Below are 20,883 nucleotides of genomic sequence, written 5' to 3'. Positions count from 1 at the left end.
CTGAAACCACTCTGCAATTTGCTCAAGCTCAAAGAAAATGGCTGCCCAGCGTCCAGCATAAGGACATAAAGCACTGGGAAAATGGCCACCGGATTACAGGAACACATGCTGTCTCTAGAGAAGCTGGAAGGGGGAAAAAAAACAAACAAAACAAACAAACACACACACACACACACACACACACACACACACACACACACACACACACACACACACACACACACACACACATTCTCAGGCTTCTATAAAATGGCTGCCGGCGTCCAGTATAAGGACAAATCACAGGGAAAATGGCCACCAAGACACAGGACAGCATGCCTTCCCTTGCCCATACCCTAGATGACCGCTGACACTGAAACCATGAGGGACAGAGCTAGAAAATGGTGGTGATCAGCGCTGCAGATATCACAGGCACAGCCTCACAGGCACCCCCAGGGACATGAAAAACACCACTCAGGACACAGCCAGCCAGCACAGCCCCCCCCCCCCCCCCACAGAGCCCCTGCACATGACACACACCGCTAAGCAGCCACACGCAGCATCCCTTACAGGAAGGGGGGGGGGAAGGGAGAGAAGAGAGGGAGGTGATGGACCCCTGAATTGACCTCCCAGGGAATGCCTAGCTACTCAGCCCACCGAGGCAGGGAGAGCTGTACTTACCAGTCCTGAAGAGCTGGGAGACATTCCATTATAGACCCACTCTCTGATCAGTACAGGGTGGCTGCTGGCCTCAGCACACTGACGCAGACATCAGTAGCCCGGTCATATGTACGCCCCGGAGCATAAAAGCTCATCGACCACCTCTGGAGCAGAGGTACGTAGTGGCCGGCCTAGCGCATAGCTGCGACCTGCACAAGTTCGCTGGCCGGGGAGACTACAAGGATAAGAGTATCCAGCCTGTCACCCAGCCAGCTGTTGATAGCAGATCACAGGATCTTTAATCGTGTGCAAAAAGCAAAGCTTCTGCAGAAAAACCACGGACAGATGGGCCCATCAGGGTTCCTAGGTCCTTCTCCTTCACTAGGCAAAATAAAACGGAGGCTGCAGTAGCATGCTGAGGGGTTGTTACCTAAGGGACCGCTCCTTTGGCACAACTAGAAAGTTTGAGTTTTATTATCACGTTAACATGTAATGCCTAGTCCTCTTTTGAAGGTGGCATAACACCCCAATGGTCTAAAGAGAGAAGCTGTGTCAGGCTGACTATAAAAAAGAAAAAAAATAAATAAAAGAAAAAAATTAAAAATAAAATAAAAAAGGAAGTATGACCAATCCTAGGTTCACGCCAGTTCTGCTGCATAATCATGCTTTTTTTTGTAGCAGTTGTTAAGCTGTTAACCACCAAACCTGCCAAAAATTCATGTACGCGTTTTTTTTCCCCCCCCATGCACTCCCATTAAAGTATATAGGGCCAAAAATACAGCACTGCACACCTTTTCAAAAATCACACTGCACCATGTTGCATTTATGTTAACAGGGACCATAAATAATAGTATGACGTGCATTGCAGTGTCATGGCAGACGCAGAAGGAATTGCACTAATGTGAACAGGACCTTAACCATGTGGATCTGGTTTCAGCCCCTGTTGTCACAAGTTAGACCCCATACACACCATTAGATTTTCTGCAGATTTGTGTCTTCAGAATTACCAAAACCACCTTAAGGATTAATATTCCGCATTGTGTAAAAAGGCTGTTTGATCCTGTCTTCTCTGAGCCTCCCCTTCTTTCACTGTCCCCAATAGATTTCCTGATAAGAAAGAGCCTTCTGAATCACTCTGCACATGCTCAGTTTGGTGTGTATTGCTATTCCCCCCCCCCCCCCCCCCCCCATTGGAGTGATCAGCATAGGGCAAATCAGCACTATACAGAGTGTCAGGGGTTCTGCAGCCTTATAAGACAGAGGAGAATAAAAACTCCTCCTACAAGCTTTAACCAGGCACCGATAAGTCATGAGACTGCTATATACTGCCAATGAGAAAAAAGGTATTTACAGTGCCTTGAAGTATTCATACCCCTGGAAATTTTCAACATTTTGTAATGGTACAACCAAAAACGTAAATGTATTTGATTGGGATTTAATGTGATAGACAAACACAAAATGGCACATAATTGTGAAGTGGGAGAAAAATGCTAAATGGTCTTCAAATTTTTTTATAAAATATCTGAAAAAAGAGTGGCATGCATTTGTATTCAGCCCCCTTTAGTTTGATACCCCCTACCTAGGGGTGCAACTGATCATCACCGATCACGCAGCTCGGATCGGCACATGCCGCGGTCTTGGCCTTACGAAAGGCCGCAGCTTCGGCGTAGCTCTGCCCATCTTCCTACACCCAGGCCGTTTACAATGCGGGAGCGATCACTTGTAAACAAACTGTCGTCATGTCATGACGCCGGTTCCTCTCTCCCCTCTTTGTACTGATCTGTACAGTGGAGGGGAGAGATCGGATGGCAGCAGCTGTAGTGCCCACAGCGCTGCTCTGTGACAGCCATCCCTCCATGCCCAGCCAATACTCTGTAATACTCTGCAATACCCAGCCATGCTCAGCCGTAACCAGCCAATATTACAGTGAGGGGGAGATGTCCATCACAGTGGGGGACTGTATGGTGGTGGAATTTTCAAAGGTTTTTGCAAATTCAATTATTATTTGCTGATCCAAAAAATGATCCGATCAGTGACTCTGATCCGAGGAACGATCCAATCGTTTTTTGATCCACTGCACCCCTACCCCTAACTAAAATCTAGTGAAACCAATTGCCTTCAGAAGTTACTTAATTAGTAAATAGGGTCCACTTTTGTGTAATATAATCTCAGTATAAATACAGCTGTTATGTGAAGCCCTCAGGTTTGTTAGAGAACCTTAGTGAACAAACAGCATCATGAAGGCTAAGGAACACACCAGACAGGTCAGGGATAAAGTTGTGGAGAAGTTTAAAGCAGGGTTGGGTTCTAAAAGAAAGAAATATCTCAAGCTTTGAACATCTCACGGAGCACTGTTCAATCCATCATCTGAAAATGGAAAGAGTATGGCACAACTGCAAACCTACCAAGTCATTACCGTCCACCTAAATTGACAGGTCGGGCAAAGAGCATTAATCAGAGAAGCAGCCAAGAGGCCCATGGTAACTCTGGAGGAGCTGCAGAGATCCACAGCTCAGGTGGGAGAATCTGTCCAAAGGACAACTATTAGTCGTGCACTCTAACAACAAAATCTGGCCTTTATGGAAGAGTAGCAAGAAGAAAGCCATTGTTGAAAGAAAGTCATAAGAAGTCCTGTTTGCAAGAAGCCATGTGGGGGACACAGCAAACATGTGGAAAAAAGTGCAGTCTCTCTAAATCTAAGGTGTTAGATCTGAAATGAGTGGAAGCTCTGCTGATTTTATCATCCAATCATGTGCCAGCAAAAATGCTGTTTTTTATTTTCCTTGCAGGTCCCCCTTGGATCTACAGCAACTTTACTTTCAAGTGCACTTGCAGTGCACAGTGTATTTTCCTTTAGTAAATAACCCCCTAAGTGTGGTGGAAAATGAACACACCATCCCCACTGTGAAACATAGTGGTGGCAGCATCATGTTGTGGGGATGCTTTTCTTCAGCAGGGTCAGGGAAGCTGGTCAGAGTTGATGGGAAGATGGATGGAGCCAATTACAGGGCAACCTTAGAAGAAAACCTGTTAGAGACTTGAGACTGGGGCAGCAGCACAACGACCCTAAACATACAGCCAGAGCTACAATGGAATAGTTTAGATCAAAGCATACTCATGTGTTAGAATGGCCCAGTCAAAGTCCAGACCTAAATCCAATTGAGAATCTGTAGCAAGACTTGAAAATTGCTGTTTACAGACGCCGTTCATCCAATCTGACAGAGCTTGGGCTATTGTATTGCAAAGAAAAATGGGCAAAAATTTCACTCTAGATGTGCAAAGCTGGTAGAGACAAAAAAAAAAAAAAGACTTGCAGCTGTAATTGCAGCGAAAAGTGGTTCTAAAAAGTATTGACTCAGGGGGCTGAATACAAATGCACGTCACACTTTTCACATATTTATTTGTAAAAAAAAAAAAAAAATTCACAATTATGTGTCACTTTGTGTTAGTCCATCGCATAAAATCCCAATAAAAGACATTTATATTTTAGGTTGAAACATGGCAAAAAGGTGGAAAATTGCAAGGGGTGTGAATACTTTTTCAAGGCTGGAGAGATGTATAAAGTGCAAACCTATATATAAAGTGCAAACATACACACATTATAATATATATATATATATATATATATATATATATATATATATATATATATATATATATATATATATAATTTGCACTTCAATTTTGTGGTAAGACTTTACTCTATGGCAGGTATGTCCAAAGTCCGGCCCACGGGCCAATCGCGGCCCGCAGCTCGGTTTTTTTTTTTTTTTTTTTTTTTTTTTTTTTTTTATTGCCACATCAGCGAATCTTTACCTGAGACTATGAATCAACTTAACGTTCATTGTTGTCTCTTAGAATTAATCTTCACATCATTGTGGCTGTTTTCTTGTTGCTTACTTGTATAATTAAATGTAAAAACATTTATCCAACTTTTATTTCATATTTCTTAAAACAATTCTTATATCTTACTCCCAATATTTCACTGAAATTATATTAAAGTTATACTACCCCCCCCCCCCTCCCCTTTCCCCTTGTCAGTAGTGTCCCTGCTCCTGATATTCTGGTCTTTATGGTCTTAGTTGTGCGGAGAAACTCCAATCCCACTTAAATTGTTTCCAACCTCTCCATTTTTTTAGAAATATTACCCTTTCCTCTTCTTCTCTCAAACACAGGCTTTCCATATTATATATTTCTTCTACCGCATCTACCCACTCCCATGTTGTTGGGCACTCTACCTCTCGCCATTTTTTAGGGATCAGTTTTTTCGCAGCGTTTAATAGATGCGGGATGATTGTGTCTTGGTATTGTTTAACCCCAACCTCCGTGCCGTGAAAGAGTACTACCCAGGGGTCTGATTTCAATGCTGTTTGAGTTATTTCCTTAATCATTTGAAGGATCTTTTCCCAGTATAGTTTAATTTTAGCGCACTCCCACCAAATGTGTGTCATGGTACCTGTTTTCCCACAGCCCCGCCAGCACTCGGCGGTCCCGCCTAGCTGGAATTTAGATACCTTATCCGGGGTGTTATACCATCGGGAGATAAGTTTGTAGTTCATCTCAGCTGTTTTATTGTCCCTTGCCGAGCGGTGTGTCATTTTCAAAATTTTATTTATTGTTTCTTTACTTTTTTGTGATCCCAATTCCCTTTCCCATTTATTTATATATGGCGGCGTATCTTTCCAGCTGGTCCGCATCAATAGCCCATATAGCTTTGATATTATACCCTTTGTACTATCAGCCGTACAAAGTTGTTCCACCCCTGTCAAATCCTTTTCAGACCTAATCGGCTGGGGAAGTTTTTCTATGAAACGGGTCAGCTGGAGATATCGCCACCTATCCCTTCTCATAAATCCCATGTGCACTAACTCTTCATGTGAAAGAAGTTTCCCTTTTTTAATTATATCTTTTATTTGTGACCCCTCTAATCTTATCCAGTTCCCTCCTATCACCCCTCTACCCGGTGGGAAATATTCGTTATCTTTTAAGGTTATCAGTGGCGAATTATAGTGTCCATTTAATCTTTTATATTCCTTATCCCATATCTTCAGTGCAATCTGTGTTAACTTATTTGTGTCTATATCTAGTACCCTGTATTTTGGGGGATTCCATATTATCTTATTTAATTGTGCTTTACTGTATGTATATTCTAAATTAACCCATCTTTTTTCCTCTTTTTTTTTCCCTTTTACCCATTCTACAATTCTTGATAAGACCACCGCCTGATAATAATATTGTAAATCAGGGACCGCTAATCCTCCCCTCCCTTTTTCTTGTTTTAATACTCCATAGGAGATCCTAGGTTTTTTGTTATTCCATATAAATTTGCTCATTATTGCTTTTAATTTTTGGAAATAGCTGGATGGGATTTCAACTGGCAACATCTGGAATTTATATACAATTTTTGGAAGAATAAACATTTTATACACGTTTATTCGACCTATCCACGAGATCGATCTATTACTTGCTCTTCTGAGTTCAGTTTTTATTTCATTCAATAAAGGGATATAATTTAGACGGTATATCTTATCCAGAGTGTTTGCCAATTTTACCCCCAGGTATTTCAGCTCTTTTGTCCATTTAAATTTACTTTGTTCTTGGATTAGTTGTACTTCCGTCGCACCTACATTTATATTAAGGATTTCAGATTTTGTTTGGTTAATTTTGAAGTTTGATAATTTCCCGTACTCATCCAGGGCCTTTGTTATCTTGGGCAGAGAATCTACTGGGTTACTTATATAAAACAACACGTCGTCTGCATATGCTGCAAGTTTATGTTCCTCTTGCTCAGCCTTAATTCCGCTTATTTCCGGGTTGTTTCTGATTGTCGCGAGTAGGGGTTCCAACGAAAGCACAAAAAGAAGAGGTGATAGTGGGCATCCCTGTCTGGTCCCATTTTCCATCTCAAAGGAAGAGGAGGGCAACCCGTTGATGTTTACAGTCGCTGTCGGGTGGTCATACATCGTTTTAATCCATCTGGCCATCCTAGGGCCTATGCCCATTTTGTCCATTGTCTGGAACATGAATCCCCAATCGACTCTATCAAAGGCCTTTTGGGCATCTATTGATAATAGTAGCGCCGGGGGTTCCGTCTTCTTCCTTTGAGATAGAATCAATAAAGTTCTCACTCCATTGTCCTTTCCCTCTCTCCCGGGGATAAACCCAGTCTGATCTGGATGTACTAGTATATTCATTACTTTTTTCATTCTATTTGCTAACACCTTAGCAAATAGTTTAGTATCCTCATTAAGGAGTGATATTGGTCTGTAACTTGCGCACTTGGTCTCGTCTTTTCCTTCTTTCCGTATGATCGTTATTGAGGCAGATAGCGCCTCTTTACTCATGGCGTACTCTGTCCCAATCCCGTTCATATATTTACAGAGTTTCGGTACTAGTATATTCTTAAACCTCTTGTAGTGACTAATTGTCAGACCGTCTGGTCCCGGGCTTTTCCCAGGAGCTGATTCCGCTAATACCTCGTTTATTTCTGCTTCCGTTATGGGGTTTTCTAAGTATTCTTTATCAATTTCACTGATCCTGGGGAGTCTCGCCTTATTTAAATATTTAACAGTTTCTTTTAGTTTACCTTCTTTATCTATCAAGTTGTTTTTTACCGCATATAATTTCCCGTAGTATGTTTTGAATGATTCGGCTATTTCTTTTGAAGCGTATACCATGTCCCCGGTTTCTGTTTGAATTTTCTCTATGTAGTTCGTAGCTTTTTTCTTTTGGAGCGTCCTGGCTAGATATTTAGTAGGTTTGTTTTCTTCTTGATACCTCACTTTATTGAGTTGATTAAAAAATTTTTTAGTTTCTTGTTCCATTAACCCACGTAGTTCTTCTCTCCTGGACGTTAATTTTTGATATAGCTTTTTATCTGTAAGCCCCCTTTTATGTTGTTGTTCAATTTTGAGGATTTCCTCTCTGAGTTTATTACCCCTCTCTATACGTTCTTTTTTTTTCTGCGAGCCTCGTGCAATCAAGATCCCCCGAATATACGCCTTATGGGCATCCCACAGGACCTGCCCAGAGATTCCTTCGGTCTCATTCATCAGAAAGTACTTCTCTAATTCCTTACTCACTACTTCCCCCCCCTCCTTATCAAGAATCAACGTGTCATTTAGTCGCCACCTAGAGAAACATTTACTTTGTCCGGGAATCTGCATTTTCATTTTTAAAGGCGCGTGATCTGACTGTGTTGTTATTTCTATACTTGTTTCTAGTACCATCTCTAGGGCTCTGTGTTCCACAAGAATATAATCAATCCTTGAGTACGACCCGTGTACTGGGGAGAAAAATGTGTAGTCCCTTATTTTGGGGTGTTGTGCCCTCCATACATCAACTAGTTGGTTTTTATTCAAGTTTTGAATTAACCTTTTTAATTGAGTGCTATTCCCTCCCAGTACCCGGGACGTACTGTCAAGTATGGGGTCTAGACAGAGATTCAGATCTCCCATTATAACTACATGGCCACTTTTAAATTCTTGTATTTTGGCCAGTATTCCCCTCAAGAAATTTATAGGGTTTTTATTTGGAGAGTAAATGTTAGCCAGTGTATACCTAATATTTCCTAATTTTCCTTTCAAAAATAGATATCTTCCTTCTGGGTCTGCTACTCTTCCTTCTACAGTGAATCGAATATCCTTACCGAATCCTATTGCTACTCCTCTTGCCCTTTTTGAGATCGTATCCCCATAGTACCATTTCGGGTGGTCTTTAGAGTAAAGCCTACTCCTTGACGTATGTGTTATATGTGTCTCCTGGAGAAAGATCACATCTGCCTCTAGTTGTTTTAATTCTACCAGGATTTTATGCCTCTTTTTTGCTGTGTTGAGCCCCCTAACATTATAAGATAGGAAGTTTAATTCCAGTTTCCTTTTATCCATATTCTCTGTCCTGACCATGTTTTCGTTTTTCTTTTCCTTCCCTCCTTTTTTCCCTCAGGGTTTCACTACTGACATCTTCTTCTCCTTCCTCCCTCCCCTTCCCCCTCTCCCCCATACCCCCCTCTCCCGCCCATCTCCCCATCCCCCTCCCCCCCCCCTGTTTTGGCCATCCTGCGGCCCTCGACTTATCAATTGGCCTCAAATCTCTGGCCATTTCTAAGTCTTAGTGCTCCGAGGTGGGGTTCGCCAGTTGCCTCCTTTCCCTCCCTACTTTGGTATATCTCCTCATAGGGATGGGAATGGGACTGCCCCACCCAACCGGTCCGACCACATACATCCCCCTACCTCTCCACCCCTCCCCCCCCCCCCCCCGTCTCCCCCATGATCCCAGTCTCTTCCACTTCTAATTTATCATTTAAGTTGGGTGGCATTTTAAGGTGATTCCTCTGACTCGTCTGTCCAGCCGGGTAAACTTGGAGTTGGAATCTCCAGTTTTTCACAAAATTCTCTTAACTCTTCAGGGAAACTTAATTTAGCTGTTATTCCATCTTTAAATGCCAACAGGCAAGCCGGGAAGCCCCATCTGTATCTAATGTTTCGTACTCTCATCTGTTCCAAGAGAGGTTTCAGGAGACGTCTTCTGGCTAGGGTCTCAAATGCTAGGTCCGGGAAGATTTGTATTTCTGTTTCCGCATACTTTAATGGGGGGTTTCCCCTTAATTTCCTCCAGATCTCCTCTTTATCTTCATAGTGTTCAAACCTTACGATAATATCGCGGAATCTTCCCCTTCCTGTTTCTTCCGATCCTATCCTCCCAACCCGATGCACCCTCTCTAACAAAGGGAGTACCCCCTCTGCATTGTCTAGTATGGGGCGAAATATATCTTTCAGAACCTCCCTTAAATCTTCTTTCTTGTTCTCTGGGACATTTCTTATTCTCAGATTTAGTCTTCTATTTCTATTTTCTTGGTCTTCGAGTCGGTAGAGAATTCTTCTCTGGTTCTGAGAAATTGATTTAACTTGCGTCTGTACTTTCTTTAACTTCTGTTCTTGATTCTCAGTTCTTTCTTCTACAGCTTCAACTCTCGCTAGCATATGACCAAGGTCACTTCTTAGGAGACTAATATCTGATCTTATAGAGTTCTCCAGTTTTTGGAGCATCTCCCTCATGAACCCTTTTGTTATTCCCAGGTCTTCCATCCTCTGATCCTCATTTTTACTTAGTTCTAATTCGCTTTCCGTTGTCAGTTCGTCTCTAGACTGATCCGGGGTCTCCCCTGCTGTTTTTTCCACTCCCCTTTTTCCTCCATGGTTTGTGGGTATCTTTTCCTTCCCTCCTCCTCTTGGGCTAGCTCCTTGGGTCATATATTGTTTTATGGTGCTTTCCGTGTTGGGATTTTTTGGGGTTTTAAGGCCCCCCTTAGTATTTTGCTTTGAGGCTCTGCTCATTTTGGTTTTTTTTGCTTCCCGTGGTCGTCGCCCCAGTTTGCTGGTCTTCTCACGTTCTCCTTCTATGACTGGTGCTTTTTCTTCTGAGAATTCCCTCCAATCAGCCCCTTACAGTATCTACCAGGGTAGGATCCCTTGGTTATGGCTGAGCGGTTTTCCGCCCTAAGTTTGTCAGTCTGCTATAAGTGTTTCTCCCCCTTCTTTATGGTCGATCAAGGGCAGGTACTTTCAGTCCAAGCATTTATTCTTATTATCTCCTCTCTTTCTTCCTCCCTCCCTCCAACACAGGGAAAGGGGGTCCGGGAGAAAGAGGGAGAAGAAAGGGGTAACAAAAAAAAAAAAAAAAAGAGAAGACAGAAAGTAGAGAGAAAAAACCAGTGGCACCACAGTTAGCTTTATCTATTGAGCAATGACGTCTTCCGTCCCTATATCTTTAATAGACACCTGTAAGTCGCGTGTCATAATTTCGTTATGCGTTAAATATGGGGTTTCTCCCCTTATTGTGCCTCTCCTGATATTTTACCTCTATATTAGCTGGTCATCGAATTCTATAGGGACGTGCGTACTATGTAAGGTTATGTTTACTCTTGAGAATTCTGCTGGGCTCCCAGGAAAGTATGCAGCTGCAAAATGGGATCGCTTTCCATGCGTGTACTGTCCTTCATGCAGTTTCCTACATGCTATGAATATATTACTCCACCGAGTTACATCACTGCTCATGCGTTTAGAAAATATGCGATTTTTGAGTAGCTAAGCAGGAGTGCCGTGGGGTTCTTTTCCAGGGGGTTACCTTATATTAACCATCTATCATTACATTTAAGGATCCGGATTGATTTTCTGAAAGCAGGCAGCTAAGGAGTTATTCGTTCATTCCATCTTGAGTGTCTTATATAATGCTTGTTTCATCCTCACTGGCCGCTTTCAGTCTGGTTAGTAATATTTCAGGCTATTTCTCTGGGCATTTCCCTCACTCCCACCTGGTATCTTATAATTTTTTTTTTTTTCTTTTTTTTTTTGCAGAGAATCTCAGCGACGAGTATAGTATTAATCTGAATTATATATCCCAGGGTAAAAGTATGTCATCATTCATACTATCTCTTTACTTTTACTCCAGTTTTAATGACCATGATAGTTTAAACATATTCTTATTTAAGACAGATGAGTTTTGCAGACATAAGTATCACTTATCTTATCTCTTATACTCGTTTATCTTCCTTAGTTCATCCCTTAGTGCGTCCCAGCTTACAAAGAAAGACTGCTGTTATGTTGCATCAGAGAGGTGAAGGGAAAAGTCTAATATCCTGCTGACCACTTCAGCGCATTTATAGTGTTCATACAAATTTTTCTAACACAATGCAGCCTGGTATCTTTATATCTTATCTTTGTTTATGTATAGTTCCAGCAACCAGCGCAAAGCTGGTCTGAATTGTCTATCCCAGAAAGAGAAACACCTCATCATTCATGTTGTCCCATCATTGTTATTACAGTCCTTTCTATTCCCCTGGCAGTTTAGACATACGGTCATTTAAGACAGCTATGACTTGCACCGGGATATAGTACTTAACTTATCTGTTGCTCTCCGTGATCATGCTCTCCTTTTATCTTCGAAATCCCGAGAGGTTGGGGGGGAGGGCGGCAGAGAGGAGGCGAGGTGGCAGCTGTTATTTATGGCCGGTAGGGTAGACAGGTTCCGGAGCGGCGTCTTGCGGCGGTGTCTTTCATTACTGGAGCCTCTCACCTTCCAGCATTATTCCGCTCTGCATTTCTCTTCCACACGCCGCACGCCTTCTCCTGCTCAGCCTCCTCGTAACCCCTCCCTTCCGTCGGAGCGTTCCTACGTCATCCCCCTGACCTCCGCAGCTCGGTTTTGAACGGCCCGCCTGGTTATTTGGACATACATATGTTTTGTGGCCCCCGACGATCTCCCAGCACCGGGGCCACAAAAGATATATATGCTTCGGAAGGTACAGGGTGGACAGGACCGAGCGCCGTACACAGGAGAATTTCCTGTTTACGGGCGGCCTCTGTAATAGGAAGTCCTTCTCCTGCACTGCCATTGGACGACTGTTCTGTCCATCAAAGGAGGCGGGACTTTCTATTAAAGAAGCCGCCGTGTAAACAGGAGATTCTCCTTTGGCGCTCGTCAGTGCATTCCTGGCAATGGTGGGGGCGTCCCTGGCTGTGGTGGGGGCGTCCCTGGCTGTGGTGGGGGCGTCCCTGGCTGTGGTGGGTCTGCAAATGTGCACTGATTAGGCTGCATTGGTGGACACTGACCATTATTTTGCTTCACAGTTCTTTATTTAAACATTTTTTTTCCTGAAACTTCCCTCTTAAGGTGAAGGTGTGTGTTATATGCCAATTAATACAGTATGTAAAAATATGCCCAAGCTCATTTCTTCCCACACACAGCCACAAAGGCAAGAGAATTCTTGTTGGGCAGTGTATTAGTGCTCGGATGAACACACTTAACCCGAATTTTAACGGTTCAAAGAATGTCAGGCAAAATGGTCGGCCCTCACGCATGTTCACTTCATCAAATCCAGCCCTCTTTGAAAAAAGTTTGGACACCCCTGCTCTATGGATTAGTTGTTCATTTACAAAGTTTTCACTAGCTTGTGTTATAGCTTTCGTTATATGCACTAGTTCACTTTTTTTTTTATATGAATGAATAATTTGTAATTTAGGTGCTAGCATTTGCACTTTATAAATCTCTCCAAAATTTTTAAATATACACAACTATTTTTCACTGTAGCAGTTTATATTTACTAAAACTATTGCATTTCCATGTTGTGTACTGTGATAGACCAGATATAGTGACAGGGTATTGGGTTTAGTAACACTTTAAAGCCCACAAAACGTCTCTTTTATCTTTTTATATTCCTGTATTCCTGCATGTCTTTGAACATCCGCCTTACTAAAAATGAAGACTATGCGACTTCTGTTGAATAAAAATCCATCTGGGCAAAGTTATATGGGTTTTAAAATACTATGGGGATTATTTACTAAAGGCAAAAGGAAAATACACTTTGCACTACAAGTGCAAATTACAAGGGCACTTGGAAGTAAAGTCGCTGTAGATCCGAGGGGGACATGCAAGGAAAATAAAAATGCATTTTAGCTTGCACATGATTGGATGATGAAATCAGCAGAGCTTCCCCTCATTTCAGATCAACCCCTTAGATGTATAGTAACTGCACTTGCAAGTGCACTTGTAGTGCAAAGTGGATTTTCCTTTTGTAAATAACCCCCATATGTTCAAATGCACGTTCCTATGGACTTCACAGCTTCAGAATTTCTTGGGCATTTCAAGTGCTGCTCATGCATTATATATTAATCACTGGGGAGCATTAGTGGAAATAATCACACAGACATCCCAAAGTACATATCAAGAGGTGTTCATCTCACTATGCCAAATCACTTTCAGCCAAAACTTGGCAAGAGTGTACAAACTCAGAAATTCTTTTTTTAGCAAATGTCAACACTTGGTTCAAGCTGACCCCTTTTCTGTGATTCAAAAGTTGAGTACCAAAGCGCAGGGCAACAGGCTGACTCATGTTACTAGAATCAGTAAAACTCCACAGCAAAAGCTTTACCAGTTGCAGACAGCCCTTTGTTTCAGGGCCACTCCCTATAGCAGTGATGGCGAATCTTGGCACCCCAGATGTTTTGGAACTACATTTCCCATGATGCTCATGCACTCTGCAGTGTAGTTGAGCATCATGGGAAATGTAGTTTCAAAACATCTGGGGTGCCAAGATTCGCCAACACTCCTCTATAGTCACCACTAACACATGGTGAAAAGCCATTGCATACATGAGCATTCATTCATTGTAATTCACCAAAAGGTGGAAAAAAAGTGGTTCACTTTTGTAAACATAGGACTTTGCCCATTTTTTTTTTTTTAATTACTCTGCATACGCACAGTACATGCACACTGAAAACAGAAGTTGAACCACAAATACCCCACTTACTATGAACACCACAGAGTGATTTAGGGCCCATTTACACCATTTGCATTGGTCTGTCGCAGTGCAAAAACAATGTGTTAAGTTGGCCATACATTATACAATTTTCTTGTTCAATTGCCTTTAGATTTACCTTCAACTATGTAGTGCAAAGGCTTGCCTGATTGCATACAAAATGAAAGTGTTTAGGTTTGACCTCATTATATGGTTTTGATAAATATATAAAAAAAAGGAAAAAATAAAATAAATTGTATAATGTATGGCCAGCCTTCGTTCACACCAATATGTTGTGTGCTGAAAAAAAATTGTATGTGTGCAACACTTTTTTTTAGTGCAGTGGGCTATGATGCAAATTAGTGCATCTCAGTACTGTTGTGGTCAATCTAACTTAGTAAATTGTCACATCTCAAAAGGTTTTTTTGTGTTAGAAAAGTAAACAGGGCGATTGACCTGGTTTGCTGCTACAGCACTTGTAACCTCCTAGCACACACACCAGTGGCTATTCGATCAGTGTGATGCTGCGGTGACTAAGTGAACAGAGCAGTTATAAGCAGCCATGTGCATAAGGGGACAAGCTGGACCAATGTAAGCATGCAATTAGGATCATACCTGGCGTTTAAGCTTTAAGTTGTACCTGGCTGCTATGGGTTACTGCACAGTGGTTAAGAACTATTACAAACTGTACATTAACTAGTTTAATGTCATCTAACATTTCCCACCCATGATCTGCTGATAGTTGATAACAAAAAGTGATCAGGCTGGAATGCTCAGAGCACCAAGGTCATATAGGAACCTGCCAGACCTGGTTTAGGTTTTAGGCTGGTTTCACACATATGCGATGCCAGACATAGCTTGCAATTAGCACATTACATGCGATGTCTGTGCAATGCAAATTCAACCTTACAGTCTGTATGGCTGAATTCGCATTGCGTTCGGACCAAAATGGTGCAGGACCCTTTTTCCGGTCTGCACTGGAATCGGACTGCATGGGCGTTCCCACCCATGCGATATGATTTCACAGTTTGCACTGATATGGAGGCGTCATTAACTTTCTATTGACACCCGCATCGGTTCGTTGAGTGCAGTGTGCAATGCCTGCAAGGTAAATGCAAAGCGGTAACCCACACAGGCATTGTGCTGGTTCCAGCATCGTATATGTGTGAACCCAGCCTAAAGTGTAAAACCTGAATACAATAGAACCCCGTGTAGTGTACTTGCAGTAGAGTATACTGTAACACATGCAAAAAAGAGTGGTTACTTACCAAAACAATATTCGCAGTATATTGGCCACAAGCAGCATAAGACATACATAGACAGAGAAGCCCTCTGCATTCTGTGTTCTACTAATGTCTCTGTACTGGGGTATGTATGGTACTATTCCCCCAAAGATCATAGCAGCCGATGCTCCCCATGATATCAGTTGGTGAAAAGATGACAAAAGCCAGTCAGCTCCTTCTTCATTCATCCTGGCTCAGGGTCACCGTGTCTCTCCTTTGACTCTACCAGGGACAGAATCTGGATAAAGCCACTCTATCAGCATTAGTACAGTGGGTGCAAGCTCCAAACATATGCTTGGTTATTATATCCCATTATAGTATCTGCAAAAAAAAAAAAAAAAAGGAGGAGATCTGGATAATTAGTTATGCCTTTCAACAAAAGTGTGCCTTGTATTAGAAATTTGTAGAAAGAGAAAGTTTGTCCTCTAAATCTAACACTTATTTAAAGTGGAAAATACACACAATAATATATATATATATATATATATATATATATATATACACACATATACACACACACACACACACACACACACACACACACACATACAAAAGTAGCAGTCCATAATAAAAGTGCCAATTTTGTTTTGTACTTAAGGCTATTTGTACTCAGAGTCAATCTGCGGATAGTATAGGAAAGGAGCAACAGAGAACATTGACCTTAGGTGTGCCGGGGTCACATGGTCAGTATGCCTAAAAGGGGGCATACCCAAGTATGAATTGAAATGAAAAGGAAAAAGAAAGGAGGAATGGGTGGGTGGGACACGAGAGCCTGCGACCACAAGGGAGGAGGCAAAGGAGGGCAGGCTTTATGCAGCCTGACTCCTCCTACAAATACAGGCTGACCTGCGGTCAGCCTTACACCTGTACCCCCTCAATGGGTGAAAATAATACAGACTAGGTTTATTATCCTGCACTTTTTTTCTCCCTAAGAATAAATCAACTTTTCTGACACACGGACTGTCAAAATAAGCAGTACCCTAACTGAAACAAGGAACAAAGAGTATGTAAAATTTTAAACCATGTGAAATTTATTAAGACATATTCGAGATAGAGCACCGAAATGTAGGCGGCTGATACACATTGGCTGAAAATGGCGTTTTTTTCCCCACATTTTGCCAAAAGAAAAAAGGGTGCCGATAATAGCTCAGGAAACGCAAGTGATTTTGATGGGATTTCACCATGATTTTTCTGTTTATGGTGTGTTTTTCATAAATCATGTGACTCTAAAAACGCAACAGGTGCATTATCAATGTGTTCTTGCTGCATTTTCAGTGCAGGTCAACAGGGGAGGTGCGTTTTGCTGCGTTTGTTTTTCTAAACTGACCAAAAATGTGGCACGCAAGATTTTTAACACTGTAACAGAAGTGCAACGGACCAGTGTGAAGACATACATAGAAATTAAAAAAAGGGATGCAATCTCTGACTGCTAAAATTCCGAGGGACTTTATGCCTGATTGGCTGTTAAAATTCTGGGGGATCCTATGTCTGATTTGTAAACTTTCCGCTTCATGTTGCCATTGGAACTGACCACAATTCTTTATTTAATCAGTATTATGTGTAGTTCTTTCTACTATTTATTGCAATGCAATTATATTAATCATTTCTGAGCTCTTATCTTATCTTGGCCCTTTTAAGAGTTTATATGCTTGGTTGGTGCAGTGTTTGCTTGTCTGGTTGCCCAGGCCATCTATGTCAGACACTAGGAGTGGCTGTCAGATCATTACAACAGATTGCGTTTAGTAGGTCAGTGACCTCTCGCTTTATAACTGTGGAAGCAGATGGTATTCTCCCAAACCCCAGTATCACTCGCATCATCCCTGGATGTTTGAATCTATTTGTGTGAAACATTGTGCTTTGTTATATTTATTATATAGATTTGTTTTTGTTGTTGCAGGTAAATAGACTGGGATGGCTTTTCAGATATTGTTTTTATTTTTCCTTTTTTGTTTATGTTCCAATATTCTATTCATGAAAATTCCATAGCTAATAAATGGAATATATCTTAGAGGTGCACCGAATGGAAATTTTGGTTCTGAAAATTCAGGATATACTTGGCCCAAAACCAAAAATGGTACTTTATAAATAATATGCATTTCCTTTTTTTAAAGTTGTATATATTATATAATTTTGACTTTTTAAAATAATATGCATTTTGAATGAAATATGAATTGTCTGCACTTTTAGCACAAGAAAAGCTCAAGACAAAACGGGGGTCACACAATTTTAGCAATCAAAAACAGGGATCCTCAGAAATTTAGCAGACAATCAGATAGATATACAGTCACACACAATGGGGTTGATTTAGTAAAACTGGAGTGCGCAAAATGTGGTGCAGCTGTGCATGGTAGGTAGTCAATCAGCTTCTAACTTCCACTTGTTCAATTAGACCCCCCCTTTCACACTGAGGCGCCCCCCATTCATTTCAGTCTGTCTTATTACACTGGGGCGGTGCGCTCGCGGGATGTTGCAAGCAGCATCTTTGGGGAGGGTTGGAAGTCCTGTATACAGCACTGCCAAAACGCCCTGCCCATTGAAAAGTGCTTTGGAAGCACCACAACCCAAGCATTTTTAACCCCTTCATTGGGGTTAAAAGTGCCCTGCTAGCGCCACTTAAACAGCAGTAAAGCACTGCTAAAAAGTGTGGCACTCTAGCGCCAACGTGGCCGCAGCCCCAGTGTGAAAGGGGTCTAAGGCTGGATTCACACCTATGCCTTTTTTGTGCTTTTTGCAGATTTGCACTACAGAACGTGTTCCATAGGAAACAATGTTAAATGGACTGTAGTGCAAATCTGCAAAATGCAAAAAGCACTAAAACTGCATAGGTGTGAATCCAGCCTTAAGCTTTGACCATAAAATCTGTTAGCAGATTGGTTTCTATGCAGAGCATTCTCCAGTTTTAGTAAGTCAACCCCAAGGTCTCTTAGAATTTTAGCAGTCAGTTATACATAGGACAAAGACCAAAAATTTTGAAAAAAAAAATAAATAAAGTTTTTTTGGTTCAGTTTCAAAACTTTGTAAATAAGTAAGTTTTCTCCTTCACCGATGGGCATTGATGGGGCTGCGCTGACGGGCACTGATAAGGTGGCACCGATGGGCAGCATTGTATTGTACTGCTGGATGCCAATCAGTGCCAAACAATAATGCATGCCAATCAGTGATGCCCATTGTGGGCAGTGATTGGCATCCATTATGGGCACTGATTGGCATCCCTGGTGGTCTAGGGTGGCATAACTGGTGCTGGGCATCCCTGGTGGTCCAGAGTGGGCATCCTCAGGGGGGCTGTGCTGATAACCTATCAGTACAGACCCCCCCCCCCCCCGAGGAGCAGCCAATCAGCTCTCCTCTACTCGCGTCTGACAGACGTGAGTGAGGAAAAGCCGATCAATGTATCTTCCTATTTACACTGTGATCAGCCGTGATTGGACATGGCTGATCACGTGGTAAAGAGTCTCCGGAGACTCTTTACCGAGATCTCAGTTGTGGTGTGTCAGACTGACAGCCCGCAACAACAATTGCCGCGATGCGCGCCCCCGGGTGCGTGCAGCGGCTCAAAATCCTTAGGATGTCATACGACGCCCAGTCAGGGTTTGGAAACCACTTTGCAGCCGTCATTTGCCTATAGGGCGGGCGGCAAGTGGTTAACTTACCACCCCTTGAGTCTACCTGCTCTCACCTATCCATCAGAATGCATTTGCCTCCACTGTGAGGACACTTCTAAATGAGTGTTAGGTACCACAGTTATCAGGGTGCCTCGAAACCTGGTCTTAATTCATTTTTATTATTCAGAGCAACTCCCCCATCTATCCTTTCTGTTGAGAAGTCATTTTGTAAATACCCCCTAGCGTTTCTGGCCATGGACATCTTGAGCAAGGGCAAGTAGTTCATGTAGCCGTTTTTTTTGCTGGAATCCATCTGCCCTTAGCTAAAGCATGCAGGCAGGCGGATGTGCTTAGCTGACAAAAACCTCTCCTCCCCTCCTGGGATGTATTAGAATATGTCTAGGTAAGAAACCAGGAACTAACTGAAGAAATATAACTGAAGGCGGAGTGATACCAAATGTACTCCGCCTGTGACAGGATCGACACAGGTAGCATCAGCTCTGCTCTCTATTTCAACCGCATGCTTCCTCCAGCACTGCCTCTGGTCACATTTATGCTCGGGCGAGATATGGCGAGATATCTGGGGTCTTAACAGACCTCTGACATCTCCCATTTGAGACAGGGAAAGGGACAGGGGACAGAGATTCCCCAGTCCCTTTCTATGTAGCCTCTGCTGCACTGATAATGAATGGAGAGAAGACAGCAGCTTCTCTCCATTCATTAACTGAGACATCGTAATCACAGGAGGTTACAATGTTTCAGCTATGTGAATGGACAGATTCAGTGGTCACTCACACTGTCCATTCTGAAAACGAAGGAGCCGGGTTTACCGGCTACTACCTCCACTCTCCATCCTGAGATACCGAGGTGGAGCAGATGCACGGAGGGGGAGAAGAGAGAGGGGAGCAGATGCACGGAGGGGGACACAGAAGAGAGAGGGGGCGGCAGCCCGGAGGGGAAGAAGAGAGGGGGACGGCGGCACAGAGGAGAGAGCAGGAGACACGGAGCAGGATGAGAGAAGCACAGTGCTGAAAACCGCAGTGGGGGTGTGGACCTGCAACTCTCACTGTGTGACGCAGACGCCGTGCACGCACTTCAACGTATTTTTGTAGTGGACGTAATCGATTACGTCGACTCGTCGTGGCAGCTCTAGATCAGATAGTCCAAGTCTGCTCTGCTTAAGCAGCACGGACCTGTTCATCTGCCCGCTCTACTCATTGTGGCCCACGATCGGTTACCAAGTAGCTAAACTGGCCATCGCTGCTCAAAAGGTTGGGCACCCCTGCTTTAAGGGCTCATTCATACAGGTGCTCAGTCACTTGGTGCAGAGTCCACAGTTGTTCTTCCTTGTTTCCCCACCTCTGAGAGGAGTGTAGGCAGCCCATAGAATGTGAATGGGTAGGGTCAGCTATGCAGACTCACCCACACAGCAGAGTTGGACAGTTAACAGACCTGGATGAACAGGTTCTGTGCTCCCTGGAGTTGCTGCTCATCAGAGGAAAGTAGCAAGTTACACCAGGCAATGCTTGTGAAAACAGTGATTTCAACAGAAAATACAGAGGCTTAAGTTACTAAAAACTGGAGCTGCTGTTTTTTGGCTTCAGATGTTTTTTTTCTGCAACCAGTAAACTCCCAAGCATGTGATCCTATGTGTCCATGCACACATATGCTGTTATGAGCATTTTTTGGTGTGGGCGATTTTTTCCCAGCCAGAAAACACACACACACACACACACACACACACACACACACACACCTAGTGGGTTTTAAGCCTCATGCACACTGGACGTTCTTAAAAAACAAAACAAACAAAAAACAAAAAAGACAGTAGCGTTAGCTATAGAATGAGGTTTTTTGTTTTTAGCAGTAGCGTTTTTCAGCTTTTTTTATTCAAATTTATACTCCCACACACACTTATAGCTCAAAAAGCTGATAAACCCCAAATAGCCAAGTTTTCAGCTTTTTTCAGAGTTATGCCCCGTAAACACGAGCGGATATTTTTGTCAGAAAAAATTTGGATGTTTTTTCCGGACGGAATTCCGCTCAAGCTTGGCTTGCATACACA

The 20,883-nt window shown here is 42.6% G+C and overlaps 1 protein-coding gene across 3 annotated transcripts in view; it reads right to left on the bottom strand.

Annotated features, from left to right (window-relative positions):
- The window catches only part of SLC66A2 (solute carrier family 66 member 2), a 220,284-nt gene extending 204,849 nt beyond the window's left edge, over nt 1–15,435 (bottom strand). For all 3 annotated transcript variants that reach the window (XM_077492319.1, XM_077492317.1, XM_077492318.1), the window contains exon 1: nt 15,202–15,435. In XM_077492319.1, the coding sequence (XP_077348445.1) occupies nt 15,202–15,404 (203 nt within the window). In that variant the 5' untranslated portion in view covers nt 15,405–15,435. The remainder of the gene's footprint in view (nt 1–15,201) is intronic.
- Nucleotides 15,436–20,883: the final 5,448 nt, after the last annotated feature.

Source organism: Lithobates pipiens, unplaced genomic scaffold, assembly GCF_037356315.1.
Source record: "Lithobates pipiens isolate NorthernLeopardFrog02 unplaced genomic scaffold, aLitPip1_a1.2 Scaffold_19, whole genome shotgun sequence".
NCBI classification, from domain to species: Eukaryota; Metazoa; Chordata; class Amphibia; order Anura; family Ranidae; genus Lithobates; species Lithobates pipiens.
The sequence above is the reverse complement of the archived record's forward strand: the minus strand, read 5'-3'. Positions and strand labels throughout refer to the sequence as shown.